The sequence below is a fragment of the Candoia aspera genome, chromosome 3 (genome assembly GCF_035149785.1).
Source record: "Candoia aspera isolate rCanAsp1 chromosome 3, rCanAsp1.hap2, whole genome shotgun sequence".
In the NCBI taxonomy this organism is placed as follows: domain Eukaryota; kingdom Metazoa; phylum Chordata; class Lepidosauria; order Squamata; family Boidae; genus Candoia; species Candoia aspera.
In genome coordinates, this window is record NC_086155.1 from 129111018 (window position 1) to 129134497 (window position 23480).

General features: G+C 37.5%; 1 protein-coding gene across 1 annotated transcript in view; it reads right to left on the bottom strand.

Annotated features, from left to right (window-relative positions):
• The window catches only part of CDH10 (cadherin 10), a 162194-nt gene that overhangs the window by 31146 nt on the left and 107568 nt on the right, over positions 1-23480 (bottom strand). Inside the window, exons 3-5 of the mRNA XM_063298769.1 lie at positions 16098-16392; positions 2816-2935; positions 482-649 (exon numbers count right to left, since the gene is read on the bottom strand). Coding sequence (XP_063154839.1) covers positions 482-649; positions 2816-2935; positions 16098-16392 — 583 coding nt within the window. The remainder of the gene's footprint in view (positions 1-481; positions 650-2815; positions 2936-16097; positions 16393-23480) is intronic.

The following is a 23480-nucleotide window of genomic DNA, read 5'->3' on the forward strand; positions in this document are numbered from 1 at the left end:
AAAAATTCCTAACAGTAAGAGTTGATTAACAATAGAACACTCTGCTTGGGAGGTGGTAGACCCTCCTTTGGAGGAAGCATAAACTAGATGGCCAGCTGGTAGAGATGCTGAAGCAGTAGATTCCTGCACTGTGTAGTTAGTTGAACTAAATAATTTCCAAGGTCACTTCCAATCCTTACATACTATTGTTATCGCTTCCATTACTTTTGTGGGGGAGGGAAGAGTGTTATTCCCTGCCATTATGCTAAGAATTATCCCATGTTAAGCAATTGTTCTTCGCGACTGTATTTTTCCCTAATAAAGTTGCCCTGTAACATTTCATTTTGCTTTTTAATAATGGTGAATAAATCTGCAGATAAAGCCTTTTTTGCATGTGCTCCATAAGCTAGATTTTTTAAAAAAAATTAAACCAGATGGTGGTTGCCTCATTCTTTTATTCTGATATTTTTGTAGCACAGAAGGACCATTAAAGGAAGCTTACTCTGTGGGAATCGAGGTGGATTGTCATTGACATCCGTCAGGGTGATGTTCACCATGGTGGTTCCCGATAATCCGCCCATCTGGCCCCCCATATCCTTTGCCTGGATAACCACCTGATATTGCTCTCTGTTTTCTCTGTTCATATTTGGCAGAGCTGTTCTAATGATGCCTGAAAAAGAAACAAACAACCATTTGTCATCACTCTGTATGGAACAACATGCCTATTATTTTAGAGGAGAATTTTAAAATGCCAAGCACAGTTTGATGAATACAGCAAACACAGAAATTACAAGTAGGTCATAGTGGCAATTATATATTAAGTAGCAAATTATATATTAAACGGCAATTCTGGGTTTACTAGTTCAGACACTGAGGGAGTATTTTTGAATGATCTGCATATTAACAACCATCACCACCTCCCTAAAGTAGTAAACTAGTAAACAAGGAAGATAATTTCTGCATAATGTATGCCCTCATGTGTTTGTTTTAGTAAATGCAGGGAATGTCTGAGGACGAAGGGAAAATATAATTCATCTGCTACCTGAAATGAGACCATCCCTTTATTCTGCATAACTTTTCTCCTGCATATTCTTTTTTCAGTTACTATATTAATCTTTGTCTTTGACTGCTATATATCCATAGTTATATCTACATCTTTCTATAAAGTTACACTCTATACCTATCTAATTACAACATATCTTTCTTCTGTTTTCCAAATACAAAATACATATGTTGTATTTGTTTTTTTTTTAAATTGTAGCTTTATAGATGTGACATTAACAAACAAAAAGAAAAATAAGCAATGGAATGCAATCAATTTTTGTTCATAATAGTGAATAAAATTAACTAAAAGAAAAAGAAAGAACATTAAAATATTAATATAGTATTAATATACTAGTAGGTCAGCCTTTAACATATTATTAAATCTAGACCATACAGAAACACAATTTTCATCTCATTTTTTCAGTATAAAGACTTTTAAAAAATGGACAAAGAACACACCTCTTTAATGCACTCTTTTTAATCTGGAGTATTGTTTTCTTTCCTTCTGTGTAAAGTAATTGTCATAGACAAACTCTTGGCTTGGCAAAACCAGAGTTCTCCATCAAGTGTCAAATTCCATATTTCTGGAATGTATTACATTTGCATTTTTTAACTACTATGCTTTTTCCAAAGGTTATATTAATATATAAGGTGATGGCTCATATATTTCAGCCAGTTTAGGGTGACTGAATGTTTTCAGATTCTTAAGAGGCTGCCAAGTCATTCACATAAAATTTGAACACTGTGGAGCCAAAACACACCTTTGCCTCACTCCATGTTGAATTAGTTAATGCACTGTTGGGATTATATCAAATCTGTAAAAAGGACTTAGAGTATAATTGCATTATGAGAAAAAGCTGCCTTCTGTCAGTTGAGGATTTCCTCATCTTTTCCCATAATATACCCTAAAAACAGAATCTCAAACTGCTTTTAAGTCACAAAGAGATTATGTTTTAGTCCCCGGGGATATTTTTGTCAGTGAAATGGTATATGATCAGACAGTGATCCAGTATAGAACCACCTGCTCTAAACTCAGCCTGCTCAATTCTCAAGATTTTAGAGTCTGTTGGCCACATTCCTAACTTATTTAAGAGATAGCTTAAATTTTGCATACAATTGATAACAAACCAATGGGGCAATAGTTGGAGAGGTCCTTTGGAAATCTTTCTTAAATATGGTACTACAAAGAATTTTAACTATTCTTCAAACTTAGTTCCATTGATTTTCCAAGACTGTATACTCACATTCCTTATTCCATGGATCATATATATCACCATTATTAACCAACATATTTTTAAAATTTTCTATAGAATTGAATTGTGGGTTTTCCTTCAGATACATCATCTTTTAAATATCTAAGTATTTTGCTGTTTTGCCCCTGTACCTATTTGAACCTGCATTTGGACTATATCATTTTAACAACACATATTTTAATTGTGTACAGTACCAAGCAGATGATTCAGATAAATTATATTCAAAATGTAACTTCTTAGAATCCTTGAAATAACCATTACTAATTAATTGATTCATGGTATGAATCCTTTGTTTAGCCCAAGACCATTCCCTTTCTCCCTAATTTCAGATTAGGAAACAACTATTTCTCAGGTGAATCCAGATCAAAATTTAACTGCTACCCAGATCTGAATTCAGGCTGTAGTAATTAAGCAACATTTTCTCATTCTCTTACAGCAGTTTAAGTTATTTGAATATGGCATGCAGCTGAAAACTAATATGAGTATCATTTTCCGTTAAGGCAGAAGTACTTAATTAAGAACAATAAGAACAACAACACCTGTTTCTGGCTCCACAGAGAAATATGGCTGGCCTTGGAGTATGCTGTAGATAATTCTGGCACTATTTCCATAGGAAGGATCATCAGCATCAGTGGCTGTGACTTGAACAACAGAAGTACCTAGAATATTCAAATGGAACTTAATTAGGTATCTTGTCAGAAGTCAAAAGAATGCCCTTCTTTCTTCCGTTGCTTTGTTCAGGAAACATTTATCAACACTGTATTTTGACTAGAGAGCAGAGGAACCTACAGGTAATTATCTTTACTGCAGTAAGAATGCAAATATCTCAGCATTAGATACTCATGAGATTCATGCTGCCTACTAAAATCAGCAGTTCCTTCCTTTTATTCTCTTTCCCATGGAAGATGTTAGTATTTACTTTTGCATGGCAATAATGCCTTTCCCAAACAATATTCTGGAATATTCAAAATTGCATACATTTCACTGAAAGGCTCTTTTTTTGTTTTGTTTTTCCTCCAGTCCTTTGATAGAAAATTAAAGTTATCCCTTTTTCAGACAATTTTCAGTATGTTGATAACTGAGGTGCCATTTTTAGTGATAGGCCTCCTTTCCACTAAAATCAGAAAAAACTGCTAGGTGCTTGACAGTTCCCAGTCACAGTCAACAAACTGAAGCTGAATCCCAATAAGACAAAAGTGCTTCCAAGAAGTGGTTTCCTGAAAATCCCATTCCTGTGCACACTGAATCCTTGTCCCACCAACTGTGGCATTCAGCAAGATGTTAAGTTCCATCTCACCTACTGAATGGCTGCCCACCCCTGCTTTAAAGGATCAGGCATAGAATGGTAGAAAAAACTTTTCTTTCAGAAATGCTGTTATTCAGAAGATAGAATAGACCAGCACAAATTATTCAAGAAGCTATCTCACACAAGCAAAGCTCTGCTTCGGATCTACTCCTCAAAGCTGTGAAACAGTGGTAGCTAACTGAAGGTCTTTGGGGCACACATATGGATGGTTAGGAGATACTTCTCCTGAATTATCTAGTGAATCAGCTTAAATGTGTAAAAGAAACCTGCTAGTAATCTTGGAAGAAAATTAAACAAGAATGGGGAAGCCCTGTTCTTCTTTTCTTTCCTAACCTGACACACAGTGAGTGTGAAAGACAAAAATCAGACAGAGCTGGTTGCTATCATTAAATCTTTTGCCAACCTTGCCTATTCATTCCTGAAACTCTGATAGTTTAACAATGATGGGGGAAAAAAAAAAAAAAACAGTCCTGGAAAATCTTCACTCCCACCCACACATTTGTTAAAGGCACACCAGGCAGGCACAATTTAATCCATCAGAGATAAGTGACTGATAATTAAAGCAGGAGATGGGATTCAATCCATTTAATAAGTTTGTAAAGAATAATTTGGTCAGTTTTAAAGGCACAGTGAATTCTTCCCTGTAGCTTTCTTGCCTTCCATTTCACCATGCTAATCACTTGGAAGACTAATCCATTCTGATCAATTTGAATGCATTAAGAGCCTTCCTTTCTATTTCATCTCTATCTTTAGCCGATTTAGAAACTGCACAGCCTTCAAAGACTTCTGAGTTAAATTTAAGCGAAACTCCTGACTCAGCCTTCCAGCAGTACCTTGCTTGTTATATGTCTGCATATTATACTCACCTTTCTAGAGAATTATTTCATTTTTTGCCTGGCAGCCATGCTTTAATCCCTGTCAGTGGTAAGATCATGTGCATTGCTTTGTAGAGCTCTGAGCCGCTCCGCAAAGCATGGAAGAATTTCAGAAGGGATTTCCAAGCTGTATAGCACTATTTTCCATTCCTTTTCTTTTCCCTCAGTTGAGGAACAAACATAAACTTTACCTAAACTCATCAAGGAACCTTCTCTTTAAAAACTATCATTCTTAGCTTTGATAGTTAGCATATTCGGTATAATATATAATATCATGTAATATTGCTCATAGGAAAGCAAGGTTTAATAGTTCCTTTCCTTTCCTTTCCTTTCCTTTCGAAAACCCTTGGTGTGAGTTATTTATATTTTCTCTCCCTTAGAAACTCTTTTGAATTTTGTGGCCCTTGAATGTTACAAAAATTCTTCCACTTTTACTAGGTACACACATCTAAGCTCCTCTAAGGGCTACGGTTCACAATTTTTTTTTCCTTACTTGAGTCATCTGAAGTTAAGCTCTATGCAGGTAGGGTTCAGATGTGATCCTTTACTATGTGGCATTGTTTAGTAAGTGCTTTGACTCCCACTGAAATGTACAAAAAATCTTTTTTTTTTTTTTTTAATGTAATGAAAATTAACTTTCTGGAGTGGAAAGGGACATTAGAGTAAATAGGGACTGGATTTAGGAATTTCCCTTGAGTTAGTAGCTATGATGGCCAGTGTGAAACAGTGGTTATATGCTGAACTAGGACAAGGAAGATCCAGGTTGGAATCTACTCTCAGCCATAAAAGCTCAATGAATGACTTTAGGCCATACGGTCTCTTAGGACAAATTACCTCTAAGGATGGTGGTTGTGATGAGGGAGGAGAGAAAGTTGTTTAATCTGCCTTAATCTCCTGGAAGAAAGTTAAGACGTAAATTTAACAAATAAGTAAAATATTAGGAAAATGTTATTAAAAGTCTGATGCTTCTGCAAGCATTGTTTTGTAACTAGAAGCAAGATTCTATCTATCTATCTATCTATCTATCTATCTATCTATCTATCTTCTGTAGAGTGTCCTATATATCCCATTAGACAGGTTGATGAATTTATCTTAGCAGCAGAAAGACAAGTGAATTGCTTTATGATTATATACAGTTTTGCTATTCTGGGATGCTCCCTCAATTTTATTCTTTCCACACCAACACATTTTCTGCTGATTTACACCCCATGCAATAACATCTATAGTAACTCTGCTGTTCAGTTCATTTAAGAATCCATGTAAGAATTGATAAGCTTTTTTTTATTGTGCTACCCTTTTATGTTGCATGATGAAGAAATGATACTAATAGTATTATGCAATAAGACACTAGGACAAAGTATGGTAAGAAGAAGGATGCCTTGTTAAGAAGTATAATGGATCTAGCAATGAAAAAGATGACTTATCATACTAATGATGGAGTCAATGAGAAAGCCTAGGGAGGAAGGAAATGGTAGCTGCTAAAAATATATTGCTTTACTTCTGAAGACAAAGACAAAAGGAACACTGGCTCCAAATGTTAACAGGGTAACTTCTGCAAACTGCCTGTGGACCCAGAGGGAGGTCACATCTGTGTGAATTTTGCCCTGATATTTCTGAGACAGGAGGCAGAAGAGATTAGAGAGCTGAAAGCCCAACAAGGAAGGATGTCAGTAATCAGCAATGCTGAGAAAAAAAACATAGCTTGAGTAATTCAAAGGATGAGCTATTAAATCCTGAACATCCAAGGTTGTAAAAGCTTGGTCCAAGAATAAGTAGGTTAGGAGGGAGGAATGGAAGTGAATATTGTGAAATAGCAACCATAGACAGAATAGCAGTTGCAGACCTATAAAATTTATCTTAAAAAACTAACCCACAGATTTAGAAAAAAAATACATATGTATAAATGTGCATGTGCACACACACAAACATGCATACATTGGAAATTGTTGCTACATGAGAAAAATATGCTATTGAGGAGGGGGCTTCAAAAACTAAGGCTTAAAGCAGAGCCTCTAGATCTTTTAATCTGCCTATGACTTCTGGGATAATCACTGATTGTTTCGTATACAGCAGATTTATATTTAGGACATATATACTACTTATGGATGATGAGAGAGCGAGGGAAAGTTAAACAGTTGGTGCTGTAGGATCTTGTAGACAGTGAAGTTCTAGTGAAATCCCTTAGAATCTACATATCGAATATATGATGTAAAATTTGTATCTTTTTTTATATGAAAGCAAAATGAATCTTTTTAACATGCCTTTTGTCCTCCAGATCTAGCATTAGGAAGCCATGTCAGTAACACATTTTAATTTGTTTTAACAGTCACAATGGATTTGAGTATCTGAATCAAACAGCAATTCCTGGCTACTTGAAACTGTGCTCCATATGGATAGTTATTTGTGGGAAAGGTCTCCTCCTGCCAAGCAGATCCACTGACATAGCTAATTACTTGTCAATGTAGCTTGTGTTTTTCTAGTCCTTTCTGCTTCTGAGCAGCATCCCCTCCTTAAATCCAAGTGAATTCAACTATGTAAGGAAGGAACACAATTTCATATGTAGAATGGAACACTGGAACTCAGTGTTCCATTCTACATATGATTCTGCATGTTCTTTGGGCTCTCCTCTGTTCAAAGTTAGTCCATCCATTCATCTGTCCATCCATCCATTCAATATTATTTGGGGCACTTTCCCTTATAATCTTACATTTCATGTATAGTACATTTCAGCTTTATATTCATAATGAGAATAGCTTACTTCTCAGGTATTTCTGTGTTCATATATTCTTGTTCATTCACCAACAAAATCCTTCCCCCTTTTAAAATCATTCTGCAGAGTGGTAAAGCACTGGTAGAACATATGCTTATTTGAGGAGAGACTGAACAAGTTTTTCTCTGACAGCATTAGGTAATGATTGCTAATCCTTTATGCAATCTAATAAAACGTAGACAACAATTAGAAAATATTACATTATATACCTTTAATTGGTTGGGGAAAGGAAACACACACACACACAAATCTCCCCTCAATCTTTTCCACCAAACAGAGCATCCTGGAGGAAGTATCCAGAGGTCTATTGTTAATGATATTCCACTTCAAACTGAAACATGGACAGGGAATAAAGTACAGGTCGATTTATAGCAAGATCTGAGAATTTATCATCAAAGTTGAGATTAAAGAATTAGAGAAACTTGGAAGGGAACTTGCACTTCACAGTATATCAAAGGATATTTAAAAGCAAGGAGTAAGTGATGGATTTAGTTGTGGAAAATAAGCAGTTTCAAGCCACCGATCTACAATAAAGCCCTCTGGATATCTTGGGCAAATTCCTTTCTATCTCTTACTCTGACAAGTTATACCATGACAATATCTAGCTGAAATTTGAATTGTGTGGAAGTTTACAGACTGAAACAGGCTATAGAAAGTTTATATAGAAATAGTAACAGAAATCAACAAATGAGGTTCTAAGTATGAATAAATATTTCTACACATCTTTAAATGCAACTGAAAGGTTAATGTAACAATTCCAGTCTTTCCATTTCTTATAGAATCCTCATATTTGAGACTATGCTGACATAGAATAATTTATCTGGTTGTGTGATGAAAAATAATGTGTTAATTTAGGGGTTTGGGAATTTTGCTTTAGAAAGGTTGTTTATGCGCTCTTACTCATTTGTAAGAATTCTCAAACAATATACATTAAAAAATAACTCTAAAATATTTCCAAATGTGGAGGGGTAGGAAATGATAATGTGTGTGTACACATGTATCCATTCAATCATGTCTGATTCTTGCAGACTGCCTGGACAAGTCCCTGCAGTTTTCTTGGCAAGGCTTTTCAGAAGTGGTTTGCCATTGCCTCCTTCCTAGGGCTGAGAGAGAGTGACTGGCCCAAGGTCACCCAGCTGGCTTTGTGGCTATATTAAATACAGAATTTCTGTATCCCTCTACAACCTTAATCCAAAGTCTGATATCAAGGTAATTTTTGATCTATTGAATTATGGAATATTTTCCCCTAAGATTTCTCTCTCAATCTACAGTATATTTTTCTGATTCAGCCAAGATGGGTAAACTTGCACAGCTTGAGTTTCATACTATATAGTCAGTAATGTTTTATTTTAGGGGAGCATTCAGTGAATAGCTCATTCTTTTATAGGTAGCACATAATTAGTTACACCATTTGCAAATGGAGAATGAGCATTCCTTTTGATGAGATAGAATAATGGATTACTTTCTTTTGCCACAAATAACAGCAATTTTGTATCTCACAGTACAGTCCCATATATGCCTGCTTCAAAGTAAACCCCACTGACTTGAATTGTGTTTCTGTAAGATTGCATTCTAATTTACTTGCTCGGGGTTTACACATGTTGTCCTCTCTGTCATATGATCATAGTGGCTAAAATATTTCAGTCCTGATTTCATAGGTTATGCTAGACTTCAGAAACACTCCAACTGTATAACTGAACACAAAATACCAGTTATTATTACAAGCATCCTCTCCTGAGCCACAATAGAGTGGAGACACAGGCGCTGCACAAGAAAGGCTGGAATTACTACATTATTCCTGACAGATGATGAGGTTGCTAGTGGCAAGTTACATCATGCATGAAGCCAGTTCTCACGGAGGAAGTACTTCTTCCCTATCCTTTGCTAGCCTTCCAGGTTCATTTTCACCTTCCTAAGGGATGAGGCATAGCTATAAAGCTGTGTTTGATTATTTGGTTTAATCTGAATAATTTTTTGAAGGCTTGTGTCTGATTCATCACTCTATAATCACAGCTATTTCACATCAATTTCTTAGTCTGGAATTGCTCTTCGTGGGTAATTTTCCTTTTGCAGAAAAACAACTCCACCCCTGATTCTGTAATTGTCATTGCATTACATTCAATCGTTCGTCATTTTTCATTTCTGAAACATATGGCATGCATATATCTCGCATACGCACACACAGAGAGTTTTGTGTGTGTGTGCGCACATTTATAATATTGCTATTTCCAAATTAAACAGAGGTTATAAGGCTTTTCAGTATGTTTTACTTGGGATATTTCTCTTAGTGACTTCTATCTGCTTAATTAGTTTCTGTTCAATGGTAATATAGTAACATTAATTAAATCTTAATTAAGGTAAAATCTCCTTCAGGCCAAGCTTTACTTCTAGTGACTTCACACAATTTGGCAATAATACAGAAGTGGGATGCCACTGCCTTTGTCTGGGACATTTTCTGAAAATGTCTCCCATCCAAGTACTAACCAGACCTGAAACTCTTTAGCTTCTGAGCCCAGACAGGGTCACCCAAGAGCTGGCAAATCTTAATCGGCAATACTAAATTACTTTCAAGGAAGGGTTAAAGTTTAATTAATTATTCATTATCATTTTTAATAATAGGATTTCAATGAGAGTAAATACTAATTAATGTACTCTCTTGAAGAAGAGGGGATAATTGAAGAACAGTTGAAGAACAAGTAATGAAATAGGGTTAGGGTTGATGGTGTTGCTTCTAATTAAAGTTGAACAGTAGGAGTTACTTCTGAGTAAATATAAAACTATTTTGGCTAAAGAATGCAAAACATTTCAAATTTGAACTATCTTACATTCAAAATGGCCTGTTTTTAGCTTGAAACATTTGTTTTGAAATTGAGACAGGCTGTCCAATGTTCAAAATGATCTGCTTGGTTTTTGAAGTAGGTATAGGGTCATTTTGAGCCTGGAACAATTTAATAAGGCTGGAAAAAAGTCATTTTAAATTGGGAACAGCTATTTTAAGCTATTTTAAGCTTGACAGAGCTTTGGAGCTTGGCTGCTTTGGAACCAAGGCTGATATCTGAAATCTCTTAATGTTGGTGGGCAGTGAAGGAAGGATGATGGAGTGACTCAGATGCCTGCTGGTGAGGTAGAGCTGGCTGTTGATTGCGATCAATGGGTGAGCCCTCTTCCTCCCTGGAAGGAGGGGGCTCTTGGGGACATGCTGGGATGGGGAGCGGGGGTGCAGTTTTCCTTCTGGTCTACAGCTCCCTTTGTTCCTCCTCCACCCAGCAAAGTGGCAGGCAGTTCCATGGGTCAGCTGAAGAGGAGGAGTGATTTCCAATGCTCCCTGCCAGCTTCCCACAAGCAAAGTCAACAGGGAAGCTGGCAGGAAGTCAGAAGGTGCTCCTGCTCCCACTGCTGCACCCAATCAGGTGTGTTTTCCTCAAGGTCTGCAGCTCCCTTTGTTACCCCTCCTCCCAGCAAAGTGGCAGGCAGTTCCATGGGTCAGCCAAGGAGGACAAGGAGTGATCTCTGACACTCCCTGCCAGCTTCACACAATTAAAGTCAATGGGGAAGCTGGCAGAAAGTCAGAAGCTGCTCCCACTCCCACTGGTTTTTTGCCCGCCTATGGTTATTCTGTTTCTCTGTTTAGGTAAAGAAAGGATAACCAAACAGCTCACGGGTTGTCTAGTTGTTGTTGTTGTTATTATTACAGCTCTCGGTAAAAAGGCTAGTTTAGGATCCTATTTTTTTTTCCCTGCATGAAAGGAAAAACATTACAATAGGAAACTACTGTAACATGCAATCCACCCAGCTCCTTTCTGACCTAAATGCATATATGTATGTATGTATGTATGTATACCCTAACCCTAACCCTAAGGACAATTTTGTTGGTATATTATTTTCTGCTACAGAAATTAAGGTTACTATGGTAACTAATCATTCTGGCCTGGTGAAGAGGTTGAATTTAATTGTCCTGAGTTTAGGTGTTAATAGTTGACTGCCTGAAGGGAGGGCAGCTTGCTTTGTTAGTTGTTGTTTTTTTCTCTTTCACCCTTGCAGCCAGTAAGCAGCTCTCCGAGAGAGCTCTCTCCTCTCTGAGTGTGTGTGAATGCACAAGCCTGTAAATATGTTTTTGTGCTTTCTGTAAATAAATTTATTTTTATAGGAATGCCTGGTGTGTGATTTTTCTGATCTCTCTGGGCCAAATGCTTTCCAGCACTCTGCAACAGGTTTTGGGCCCAGTAAACCCAGTAAGAAACCCAGTGAACCCCCAGAAAGAGCAGAGAGATCAGCTCCATACCTCATGCAACATTTTAAAGGCAAAGACCTGTGAAGATTTTTCTTTGGGACCGCCTGGAGATTTTCCAGCAACTGGTCTACAGGACAAAGAAGCCAGCTGAGGTGACTTGCAAAAGAAGGAAGAAGCCACGGCTACCTCCCAGCCCTCAGCGATGCCTCTGGAGTGCCTATCAGAAACCAACTATTTGAATTGGGCCCTGAAGATGGAAATGTATCTTCACAAAGAGAATCTTTGGCTGCCAATTGGTGAGCAAAACCCCCAAAATCCCAGTGCTGAATGGCTGAGACAGGATGAGACGGGCTAGAGCCACCATTATCCTGGGAGTTGAGGACAATCAGCTAGTCCATGTGCGAGGTATGCAGTCTGCAAAGCAACTTTGGGACACTTTGAGAGACTTGTATGTAAAGGCAACAGCAGGGAGTAAAGTTACCCTGACAAAAAAGCTGTACAAAGCCTACCTAGCAGAGGGAGATAGCCTTCCTGAGCACCTGCATTATATTCAGCAGCTGTTTGTTGAGTTGCAGGAGAAAGGAATGGAATTTACACCTCTCACAAAATCCTGTATCCTCCTGTCCTCACTGAATGAAATGTGGGACACGCTAATTTGTACCCTGGAGGCTATGCCTGAAGCAGACCTCACCCCATCGTATGTTACACAGTGCTTACTTGCTGAATGGGAGAAGAGAGAGGAAAGATCCCCCCCCCATCTCTTCTGGAAAGCCGCAGTACCAGAAATCAAGGGAAAAGGGAAAAGAAGCTGAGGCTACAGCACTAGCCAGCCAGTGAGGCGTGGTTCAGCTGGACATTTGCAGAGAGACTGTGCCTTGAGGCCCAAGAGTAGAAAGACAGAGAAGAAGAACACAAGGGCAACACAGAAGAAGGCTCTTCAGACAACCCAAATTGCACAGGTTGCTGAGAAGGGTAATTCTGATGTATGGGTGTTAGATTCTGGGGCCAATTGTCATTTATGTAATTGTAAAAGCTCTTTTGTGTCACTGTCTAAAACAAACAGACAAAGTGTATCTTTCACTTATGGGTCTGTGACCAAAATTATGGGACAAGGTGACTTGTATTTATCCTGCTTGGGAGAAACTGTAAGAGGTGTGTTCTATGTGCCAAATTTACAGTCAAACCTTTTATCTGTGGCACAATTGGCTGCAACAGGGTATATCATAACATTTAAGAAAAATGGTTGTGAGATATGTAAAAATGAGAAATTGTGTGCTACTGGTATGTTAAAAGACTCCTTGTACATCGTGCAAAATGCAAAGAAGTCAAGCTGCAATGCTGCAGTTGGCAACACTCCATACCATGACCAATGTTTACACCTGATGCATAGGAGATTTGGCCATGCTAATTTCAAGTATATAGCACAAATGCCACAGCTGTGTGCTGACCTAAAGATAAAACCCTGTGATAAATACTTAGATTGTGTAGTTTGCAAAGAGTGCAAAACACTAAAAGCTCCTGTGAGTAAGCACAGTGACAGAGTTACAACTAGTCCTTTGGAAATTGTACACTCTGACATTATTGGTCCTTTTGCTCCAAGTCTTGGACAAGCAAGGTATGCAATGATCATCATTGATGATTTCTCAAGATACACATTTATCTACATCTTAAAACATAAAGATGAGGCATTTGAGAAATTTAAAAGTTTTGTGACATGGGCAAATGGAAAATTCCCAAGGCCTGTATCTGCACTTCAATGTGATAGAGGAGGAGAATACCTTTCACACCAATTCAAAAGGTTCCTAGCTGAAAAGGGGATAGAACAAATTCTTTCTAACCCTTACACCCCTCAGCAAAATGGTGTTGCTGAAAGAAAGGGCAGAACCTTGCAAAATGCGATGGAATGCATTCTTAAAGATTCACATTTATCTTTTAAATATTGGGGAGAGGCAATGTCCACTGCCTGTTAGGTGCAAAACAGATTGTATAACTCTGTGATTCAGGACACTCCATTCCATTTGTTTTATGGTGTGAAACCAAAGGTACACCATCTTAGAGTGTTTGGTAGCACTGCTTGGGTTCATATTCCAAAACAACAGAGAAGGAAAGGAGGCCCCACAACAAAGACATCTTTGTTGGCTATGAACAAAGCCAGAGGAGCTACAGGTTCACAATGGGAGAGAAATTAATAATTAACAAAAGCGCTTCTTTTGCTGAGCAAAACTGGGGGAGATTAAATTCTAGCTCTCCAGTTGATCTATCTACAACAGAACAGCAAGGACTTGCTGATAGTGATCTTTTGCCTGATGAGGACATTAAACCAGAAAAGCAAACTGAAGATCTGTCTGATGAGACAAATGCTTCTCAGGAAAGTGATAGGAGTCAAAATTTGAGCCCTGAATTACCTCGCAGATCTCAGAGGAGTAATAAAGGCATTCCTCCATCACATTTTCATGCTGAAAGAGTAAAGGCTTTTCACATATTCACAGAACCTGAGTCCTTAGAACAAGTTAATGCTTTACCACCTGAGATGGCACAAAATTGGCATTCTGCCATGCAACAGGAGTTAGCATCCTTGAAAGAAAATAAAACATGGAAACTGGTAAATCTACCTCCAAATGAATGCTGTCTAGGTTGTAGGTGGGTTTTTTCAAACTGAAACGTGATGCTGATGGCAAAATCCAAAAATATAAAGCAAGGTTAGTTGCAAAAGGGTTCACTCAAAGGAAAGATTTAGACTTTGACAAGACTTTTGCACCAGTTACTAAAGGTGAATCAATTAGATTACTGTTAAAAATTGCTGCACTCAAAGGAATGTCAGTTCACCACTACAGTATGACATTCAAACTGCATTTCTCTATGGTGATTTAGACCACATGCAGCAACCACATTTAGATACATGCAGCAACCCCCCGGCTATGAAAAAGGGGAGAATCTAGTCTGTGAACTGCAGAAGTTAATCTATGGGTTAAAACAGGCTGCTAGATCCTGGAACCAAAAATTAGATGAAAAGCTGCAGAATTTTGGTTTTGAAAAAGGAAAAGCAGATCCATGTGTATATATGAAGAAAGAGAAACAAAACTGTATGTATCTGTGCATTTATGTTGATGATTTGCTGCTGTTCACATAAACAGAAAAACAAAGGCTTGATTTTGAAGCCTGCATGAAAAGCCATTAAACATTAAAAAGCCTTGGAACAGTAACAAATTACCTAGGCTTGGAAATACACAGGAGGAAGGATGGTAGTTTTCTGTTAAGCCAACGTAGTAAAATTCAAAAGCTCCTAGAGGATTTTAATATGCAAGACTGTAAACCAATCTCTACTCCGATGATAACAGATTTTCAGAAAGGCATAGGAGAAACTCAATTAACTGACGCATAGAAATATAGATCTGCAGTTGGAAGTTTACTGTACATTGCAAATCAGTCTCGCCCAGATATCTCAAATTCTGTGGCCATTTTAAGTAGACAGGTAGAGAAGCCTACATCTACTAGAAAAGCAGCATTGAAGAGGTTAATGAGATATTTGCAAGGAACAAAGAATTATTTCCTGAAGGTAAATGCCTGTGGAACAGAGAAACTGCAGGCTTTTGCTGATTCTGACTGGGGAGCAGATGTCAGTGACAGGAAATCCACTTCTGGGATTTTAATTCAATTTGCTGGGTCAAGCTTAGGCTGGCATTCTAGAAAGCAAACACTTGTTACTCTTTCCACTGCAGAAGCAGAGTTTTATTCTCTAGCACAAACCTGTAATGAGGTTATATGGTTTAAACATTTGTTAAAAGACATAGGCATGGAAATGAACCAGCCTATAACTGTTTATGAGGATAATCAAGCTTGCATTGCTATGGCAAAATCTGATATTAGATATCAATATATCAAAGATATGATAGCCAAAGGAGAAATACTGTTGAAATATTGTGAATCTGACATTTTAACCAAACCTCTTGCTGTACCAAGACATACAGAGTTGACAAAGAAAATTGGTCTGCATCTCATTCCATAGCATAAAAAGGGGAGTGTTGGTATATTGTTTTCTGCTACAAAAGTTAAGGTTACTATGGTAACTAATCATTCTGGCCTGGTGAAGAGATCAAATTTAATTGTCCTCAGTTTAGGTGTCAATAGTTGCATTGCCTGAAGGGAGGGCAACTTGCTTGGTTAGTTTTTTTTTGCTTCTTCTTTTAGCCTTGCAGCCAGTAAGCAGCTGTCTGAGAGAGCTCTCTCCTCTCTGAGTGTGTGTGAATGCACAAGCCTGTAAATATGTTTTTGTGCTTTCTGTAAATAAAATTATTTTTATAGAAATGCCTGGCGTGTGATTTTCCTGATCTCTCTGGGCCAAATGCTTTCCAGCACTCTGTAACAAATTTTTGGTCCCCCCCCCCGCACTACCCTCAAAGAGGCCCCTTTCCCCACCTAATGAATGATGGGGGGGTTAGGGATAGCGTTAGGATAGATATAGTGTGATTCAGTATATTATATAATCTGATCTCCACATAAAATGACCTTTGGAGTATCTGTTCACCCTGCTAAATTTAAACAAACTTCTTAACTTAAACCACCCCATATTCCAACTACCTAAATTCACAATAAGGTCTATCCACTCATGCTTTTTCCCATTTCTGAATGCTATACTTACCAACCACTGACATTTCAGGAACGCTTGCTGTATAAATTTCTTCTGGAAATGTTGGCTCATTGTCATTGATGTCATGGATTTTGATGACAAACTCTGATTCAGGTTCTACTGGCTGGAGTGTCCTTCGGTTAATAGCCTGGGCACGTAGGGTATAAAAAGCTTTCTCTTCCCTGTCAATTCTTCTTGTGGCATGAATGTCTCCTGTTCTCTCATCAATAATAAAAAGAGTGCCAGCCCCATCTCCTGACAAGATGTACTTGAGGGATCCATCTCCTTTGTCCTGGTCAGAGTGAAGCTAGAGCGAGAAAAAGGGAGAATAGGCAAGGAGAAAAAAAAAGAGCTGTGTAATAGTAGTAGTAGTAGTAGTAGTAGTAGTAGTAATAATAATATCACCAGTTAGAAGATATTAAATCATACAGGACAGTTTGTAGAAAATATGAAGGCTGTTGCAACTCACAGAGAGTGGAATGTGTGTCAGTATAGTAGCAGTAGCAGAAACAGTTATAGAAACTTCTCGTTACCACAATGCTCTTAATAGAGAGAATAATCTTGATAGCTCAGCTTTGGTGGCAGATTTTAGTTTTTCTAGCAAAAAAACTAGAAGAGCTGAACATTTGTGTTACAAATCTTAGAAGAATTTTATGTTAATGCTGACCTTTTCTTTCTTGAAAAAGAATCTATTAAACATTTATAACCTGCTGTGTTGGTTGTAAATTCTCTAAGCAGATAAAGGATAGGACAAGATACATGTTAATTAAGAAACATATCTTGAGCTGGTGGTGCACTTTAAAAAAAAATCTCAAAACTTTGTACTTATTAAAACAAAAACAAAAACTATATGGAAGATACCCAGAAATTTGTTGGTAAACTGAAATCTCCTAATACATTCTTTCTGTAATCTAAAATGTATTAGATATGAAATGGAAGAGCTCTAGACATGGCAGATTTCCAATCTAAGAAGGGATTAGACATCTTCATTTATTTATCCCTAACAGCTCCGTCTCTGGAAGAAGTAAAATTAACTAGTATTCACAAAGGTCAATCTTTGGAGCTTATGGATACGGGTCATACTGGTTTTGAGGTTATCATAGAAACCATATAGGAGCAGATGTTTCATGGAAAATCCCCCACTTAGTGTCAGACAGATATCATTTTATTCTCTCAGGGTATATTTCTGTTATTATGTTTTGTTTATAAGTAATTTCATTTCTGTGAGACATTTTAGTTCTTGTAAAGTAAGGTATATGCCTTAGCTGCTGCTGCTTTAATTGACTATTTTGAGATATATATATCTCAATATATATCTCAATATATATACACACACACACACACACACACACACACAGAGGGACGCGGTGGCGCTGCGGGTTAAACTGCTGAGCTGTCGATCGGAAGGTCGGTGGTTCGAAACCGCGTGGCGGGGTGAGCTCCCGTTGTTAATCCCAGCTCCTGCTCACCTAGCAGTTCGAAAACATGCAAATGTGAGTAGATCAATAGGCACCGCTTCGGCGGGAAGGTAACGGCGTTCCGAGTCGTCATGCTGGCCACATGACCCGGAAGTGTCTATGACAACGCCGGCTCCAAGGCTTAGAAACGGAGATGAGCACCGCCCCCTAGAGTCGGATTCGACTGAACTTTACGTCAAGGGAAACCTTTACCTTTACCTTACACACACACACACACATACATATACATACACACACACATACACACATACACACACACATACACACACATACATACACACACAGTATGTGTGTGTGTTTGTGTGTGTGTGTGTATATATATATATATATATGTTTTAAAGTACTACTTTTAAAGGTAAAACACTAATACAAACACTAGATAAAACACTAATACAAACACTAGATAAATCACTAATACAAACTACTAGAAATATAGAAGTAAAGAAAAAAGAATACAAAGTTAAGAAATAGAGAAAAGAGAGTGAAAAAAGAAAAAAAAAGACAGATATATAAAATATGACTTCCCCCTCCCTCCAGACAAGTATAGACAATCACCGTAACTTAACAGTAATTCAATAAAAAAGCAGAACAAAAGGACTCTTCTTCCTATACCCCATCCCTTAACAATAATCAAATTATAAAAACTCACCTTTCAATCTCAATCAGCAAAAGTCTATTAAGAGCTACCAGAGATAGTAATATACATATTTTAGCTTAATCAAAAAAATCCATTTGCATAAACCAACTTAGCCCATACTCAAAAATTAAAATAAAAGAAATCTCTCCCCAATATTCAAATCCTTAAGACCTTAATTGATTATTTTGGTATGTTATTTTTGTTTTTATATTTGGAGATCTGGATATTTTAGTCAACATTGTCCTGAGATCTGTTAATTGTAGGGTGACTAAATAATCTCAAAGATAAAAAAGTGGTTCAGCCCATTTTTTTACCTGCTGAACATCCTAGATCCAATCTATATCCCTGACTATTAACCGTAGATTTAATTTAAAACAGATTTGAATAACTAATCATGAAGATTCTTTAATTATGAGGTCTAATAAAAGTGTCTTCTCGATGTTTAGTATAACCTGAATGTGTATCTTTAGTACTCAGAAAGAAGATGATTTTTAGAAGGTTAAAAGTAAAGAAGTCTCAAATCAAACAAAATTCCAGGTGACTAAACAGTAACTGTAAAGCAACATGTAAAGATCACTGTTTCATTTTTGATGAGAATTAATCAAAATATTTATGACTGAATATTTATTCAGTGGGGGGAAATTACCAGGAGTCATTTGGAGCAGAGTAAGTCCTAGGTTAATGAATTGTTTGGGCTGTTTTGAAGAAGAAGAAGATGATGGTGATGATTGTGATTGCCATAATATACAAAGTATACATTCTAAATTTCTTCTTATCTTCATTTCATTTTCATTGGCTTGTTCACATTTCATCTTCATTTGCAACTTTAACACTAATGAAGCTGCATAGTAGGCATATAAGATTATTTTTTATCATTTGTTACAGCTTTTACTGCTATATTTTGTAAATATTTAGCATCATGTGCATTCCTTGATGTATTAGTTGTTTGAAAAAAATACAGGGTTTTTTAGTTTTTTTTTTTTGTCAGTACAGAAGCATGTTTGTTGTTTATTTGTTTAGTCGCTTAGGAATTATTGTGACTACTGCTTCACCTATTAAGATTCAGGATGACAATTCTCCCCACTAGATTATTTGCACATAGACATATTATTAGATTTTGTCTGGCTCAGCCCAAGAACAACGAAGAGTCAGTCCATTCAAACTCCAGTTCTTTATTTGCTCACACCATATAGACAGAATCTTGCCAGACTAAAGCTACTCTAAACTCTAAGGGGAAATAACCTGGGAGACTCTAGGGCGGGGCTATCCTGAAACTCTTTGTTTTCCCACCATTGCCTCCCGGACTGTGCCTCCTCTTATCTCCTCCACCTCCTTGGTATATGCTCCCTCCTTCCTGAGAACCAGCAGCACCACAAAAATCCACCACAGATTCTTTACTTATAGAGGTGGTCCTGGCTTAATGACTACTTGTTCAGTGACCATTCGAATTTATATTGGTGCTGAACGAGTGGTACTTATGACTGGTCCTTGTACATACAATGGTCATAGCATCCCCATGGTCATGTGATCAACATTTGTGACCTTCACTGCCAGCTTCCTACAAGCGAAGTCAACTGGGAAGATGGCAGGAGGTCACAAAGAGGACCACGTGACATCCTCATTTAAAGACCCACTATGATTCATTTGATAGTGGTAACCAGAAGTGCAGGAATTTCTGTTGCTAAGCAGCATGGTCACATGACATTGTACTTTATGACTGTGCCGCTTAGTGATGGGAATTCTGGTCCCAATTACTGTTAAGTGAGATCTATCTGCACATTTGATCCAACAATTTACCTGAAATATCTCTTTGATTGGATGGATTGGTTGAATTTATTTATTTTATTATTCCAATTTCTATCACTGCCCATCTCTCCCTAAAATCACACTGATAAAATAGGCAGTCTCAACCATAGACAAAGGAACATTATGTTGCCTGAACAAACCAAACAGTTTCACTGTTTACAGTAACTACTTGTTGTAATCTCCTGGTTTTTATTATCTATGTTTATTTCTGCATTATGGTATTTCCTTTTTCTTTCCAGAGATGCTATATAAGAACTTTCTGACTTAGATTATGCAGCTGAAGCACTGCTATCAGAAAACTCTGAAGTATTAGACTGACAGAGGATGCCAGTGTGTATCATGCAGTGACCAACCATCAAAAGTCTGTATTTGAGGACACAAAATACTGAGAAGGAACTTAAGACATTCATCCAAAATCTATGATCAGAGAAGACAGACAATTATGTAGGGGTGGTGGGGAGATAAGAGATAGGATGAAATATTTCTTAATCAGAAGATCCTGCTTGTTCAGGCAAGTTTCTTTATTAGAAGTAGTATCAGTTTTCATAGGGATGCTTCATTTGGAGAGCCAGTTTTGTATTTCTTTGCCACAGCAGTAACATACTTATCTGCATTACCCATAAGTATATGAGCTTCATCAGAATATGCTATGTTTACTTCATATATATATATATATATATATATATATATATATAGTGTTAAAGTATTATTGCATGTAAAAATCTAATTTATTTATTTATATCATTTTTCCCTATTATCAACAAAACTTAAATAAACAAAACAAGGAAAACCTCTGAGTTAAAGGAGTTAAAGTTTAGGCATGCTTCTATTTATAATAGATAATCCTGTAACAGTCTCTCTGTGAACCCATTAAATGTTATAAATGAATTCCTTTGATAGTGATCTATGCTGATCATCCATAAAATGCAGTTGTTTAGATTAATTTACACCAGCCTTACAGTGCAGTTATAAAGTTGTATTCTTTGTTTTTGCTATTTTCCACTGTACCTACAGAAGTCCCAACAGCAGCATTCCTTGTCTGAAGGATAACTAAAATCTATAAGGCTGCCCAACTCACAGTGATTCTGACTACAGCAGAGTCTCAGCTGTCTGAACCTCTAGGAGGATACTCTGCCAGAGGGCAGGTGCCACGACAGAGAAAACATGCTTCCTAGGTCCCAAAAGATGAAATTGTTTAATGAGTGGGAGCTGAAGCATTCCTACTCTGTCAGAACTTACTGGATGAGCATAGACAATGGAAGAAAGGCAGTCCATCAGATAACCAGGCCCTATGCCATAACAAGCTTTGCAGGTAATAATTGACACCTTGAATTGCCCCCAGAAACACAAAGTTAAACAGTGCAGCTTGTGTAGCAGAGGCGCTTCAGGGATGTACTGAGACATACCTATAGCTGCTTGTGCCAGCTGTAGCTTCTGAGTGACCTTCAAGGGCAACCCCACATAAAGCACACTGCAGTAGTCCATACATGACTATGGCATGAGTTATGGTAAGAAGGAATTCATATACAAGTCTGAAAACGTCTTCCAAGTTTGACTGTGAACACCAACTGGAATTGGCCACAGAAAAAAGGAGGAGAACCCCACAACACCGTGCCTCCCACTCCCAATCCCCATAATCAACCTAAACAATCCCCAGCAGTCAACTATATATCGAGGCAGCAGAACCCCAAGTTACTTCCTCCTACCATACTGAGCAGTTGCCGGACATGCCTAGCTATCATAGCCATCCTAGCCCAACTCACCACTTCCCCCACATATTCCTTTCTCCTCTTGCTGACACAATGTTGTCCTCTATGTATAGTCTCCAACCCCCAATGTAAGGAAAACAAAACAAAACAAAACAAAAACAAAAACAGCATACCATACCATTTCCTACTGTAAGAATCAACTTTTCCCAGTTGCCATCTTGGAAAAAGAAATCACTGGGAAATATTCCTTTAGTTTTTGCAAAGGACTTGATAAATTTGATTAATAAACAAACAAACAAACAAACTTCATCCACTGACCTCTACAATGCTTCTAATGGGTTCTCTAATGTTTTCTAATTGCATGAACACCATATTGCAGAAAATATATTGAGACTGGTAGAATTTTAGCTTTATTAAGTACTTATGACCGTTCATTTAGTCAGTCAATCCAAGGTTATGACGGCCTTGGAATCGGTGCTTTACAGCCTGTAAAGCACTTTCAAGCATCACAAACGTTGCCACCGCCTCCCCCCCCCGCGGTCACATGATCGTATTTAAGTGCTTGGCAACTGGCTCACATTTATGACCGGGTGCAGCATCCCATCGTCACATGATCACATTTTGTGACTTTTTTGCCATTTTCTGGCAAAAAACGCCCATTGGGGAAGCTGGATTTGCTTAATGACCTGTGATTTGCTTAATGGCCACCATAAAACTGGTTGTAAAATCAGGTCCAGTAACCTGGTGACTTGATTTATGACCGCAATGACTTACAATGGAAATTGTGATTGTAAGTTGAGGACTACATAAGTCTGCTTCATGAGTAATAGCTGATTTGAGATTGTAAGCAGTAAGTTTGACTCAAAGCTCATACTTTTGGTCCCCTTACGGTGCTATAGTATCATTTATCTTCATGTTTGTGCTTCCTTCTTCTAAATACAAGTATGTTCCAACATAAATCATTGTTAAGTTCATTGCTTCCAAATACTGAAAAATGGCTTAATGACAAAGGAAGAGATTTATTAAGCAATCACTCTTCAAATTACAACTATTTATTAAATTTTCTTCCCAATCCCTCTATCAGTGACCTTCTCTTCTAGTTTGGCCTTAATGCAAACATATTGCTTTGTTGTGTTCTCTTATTGATATCTGTCATTGTTTACCTAACATTTTACAACCATAATAAACCTTGTAACATTCCAGCAATTATTTTAATTGTAACTTCAATGATAATCAAGTATACAACAGAATAATAAAGGTTCTATAAACACTTGATGTGGTCTTGGATATGGCTGGGATCACAGACAGAACTACAGCGTTCATACACACACACACACACAGCGCCACACTGTTATCCATCTCAGACCCATAGCTAGGTTAAAAAATAGTTGTTTTCATCCTTTTATATGATAGAGGTGTCAAAGTTGTACCAGTTTCCCCCCCGCATCAAGCTTAGGTTGTTTACTATCCTCCCAAAATGGGTAACACTCTAGGGAACTACGGAGCACCTTAACATCAACAAAGCCCTGTTGACTCCAAACCATTGCCAAAAATTTGCATTCTTTTGTTCCATCTAGCTCAGCTCATAGTTAGGGGGTACAAACATTTTAAATTGTTTTTTAGGGGGGGGGGAATCTAAAAAACCCTCCAATTTTGCTATAGTCACCCAGAACCTCTGTCAAAGTTAGTTTTGTACTCTTCCAAGAAAAGAGGATCCTTACTTCCTGTGCAAATCTATTTTAGTTCTGATATAAAAGAAAAATGA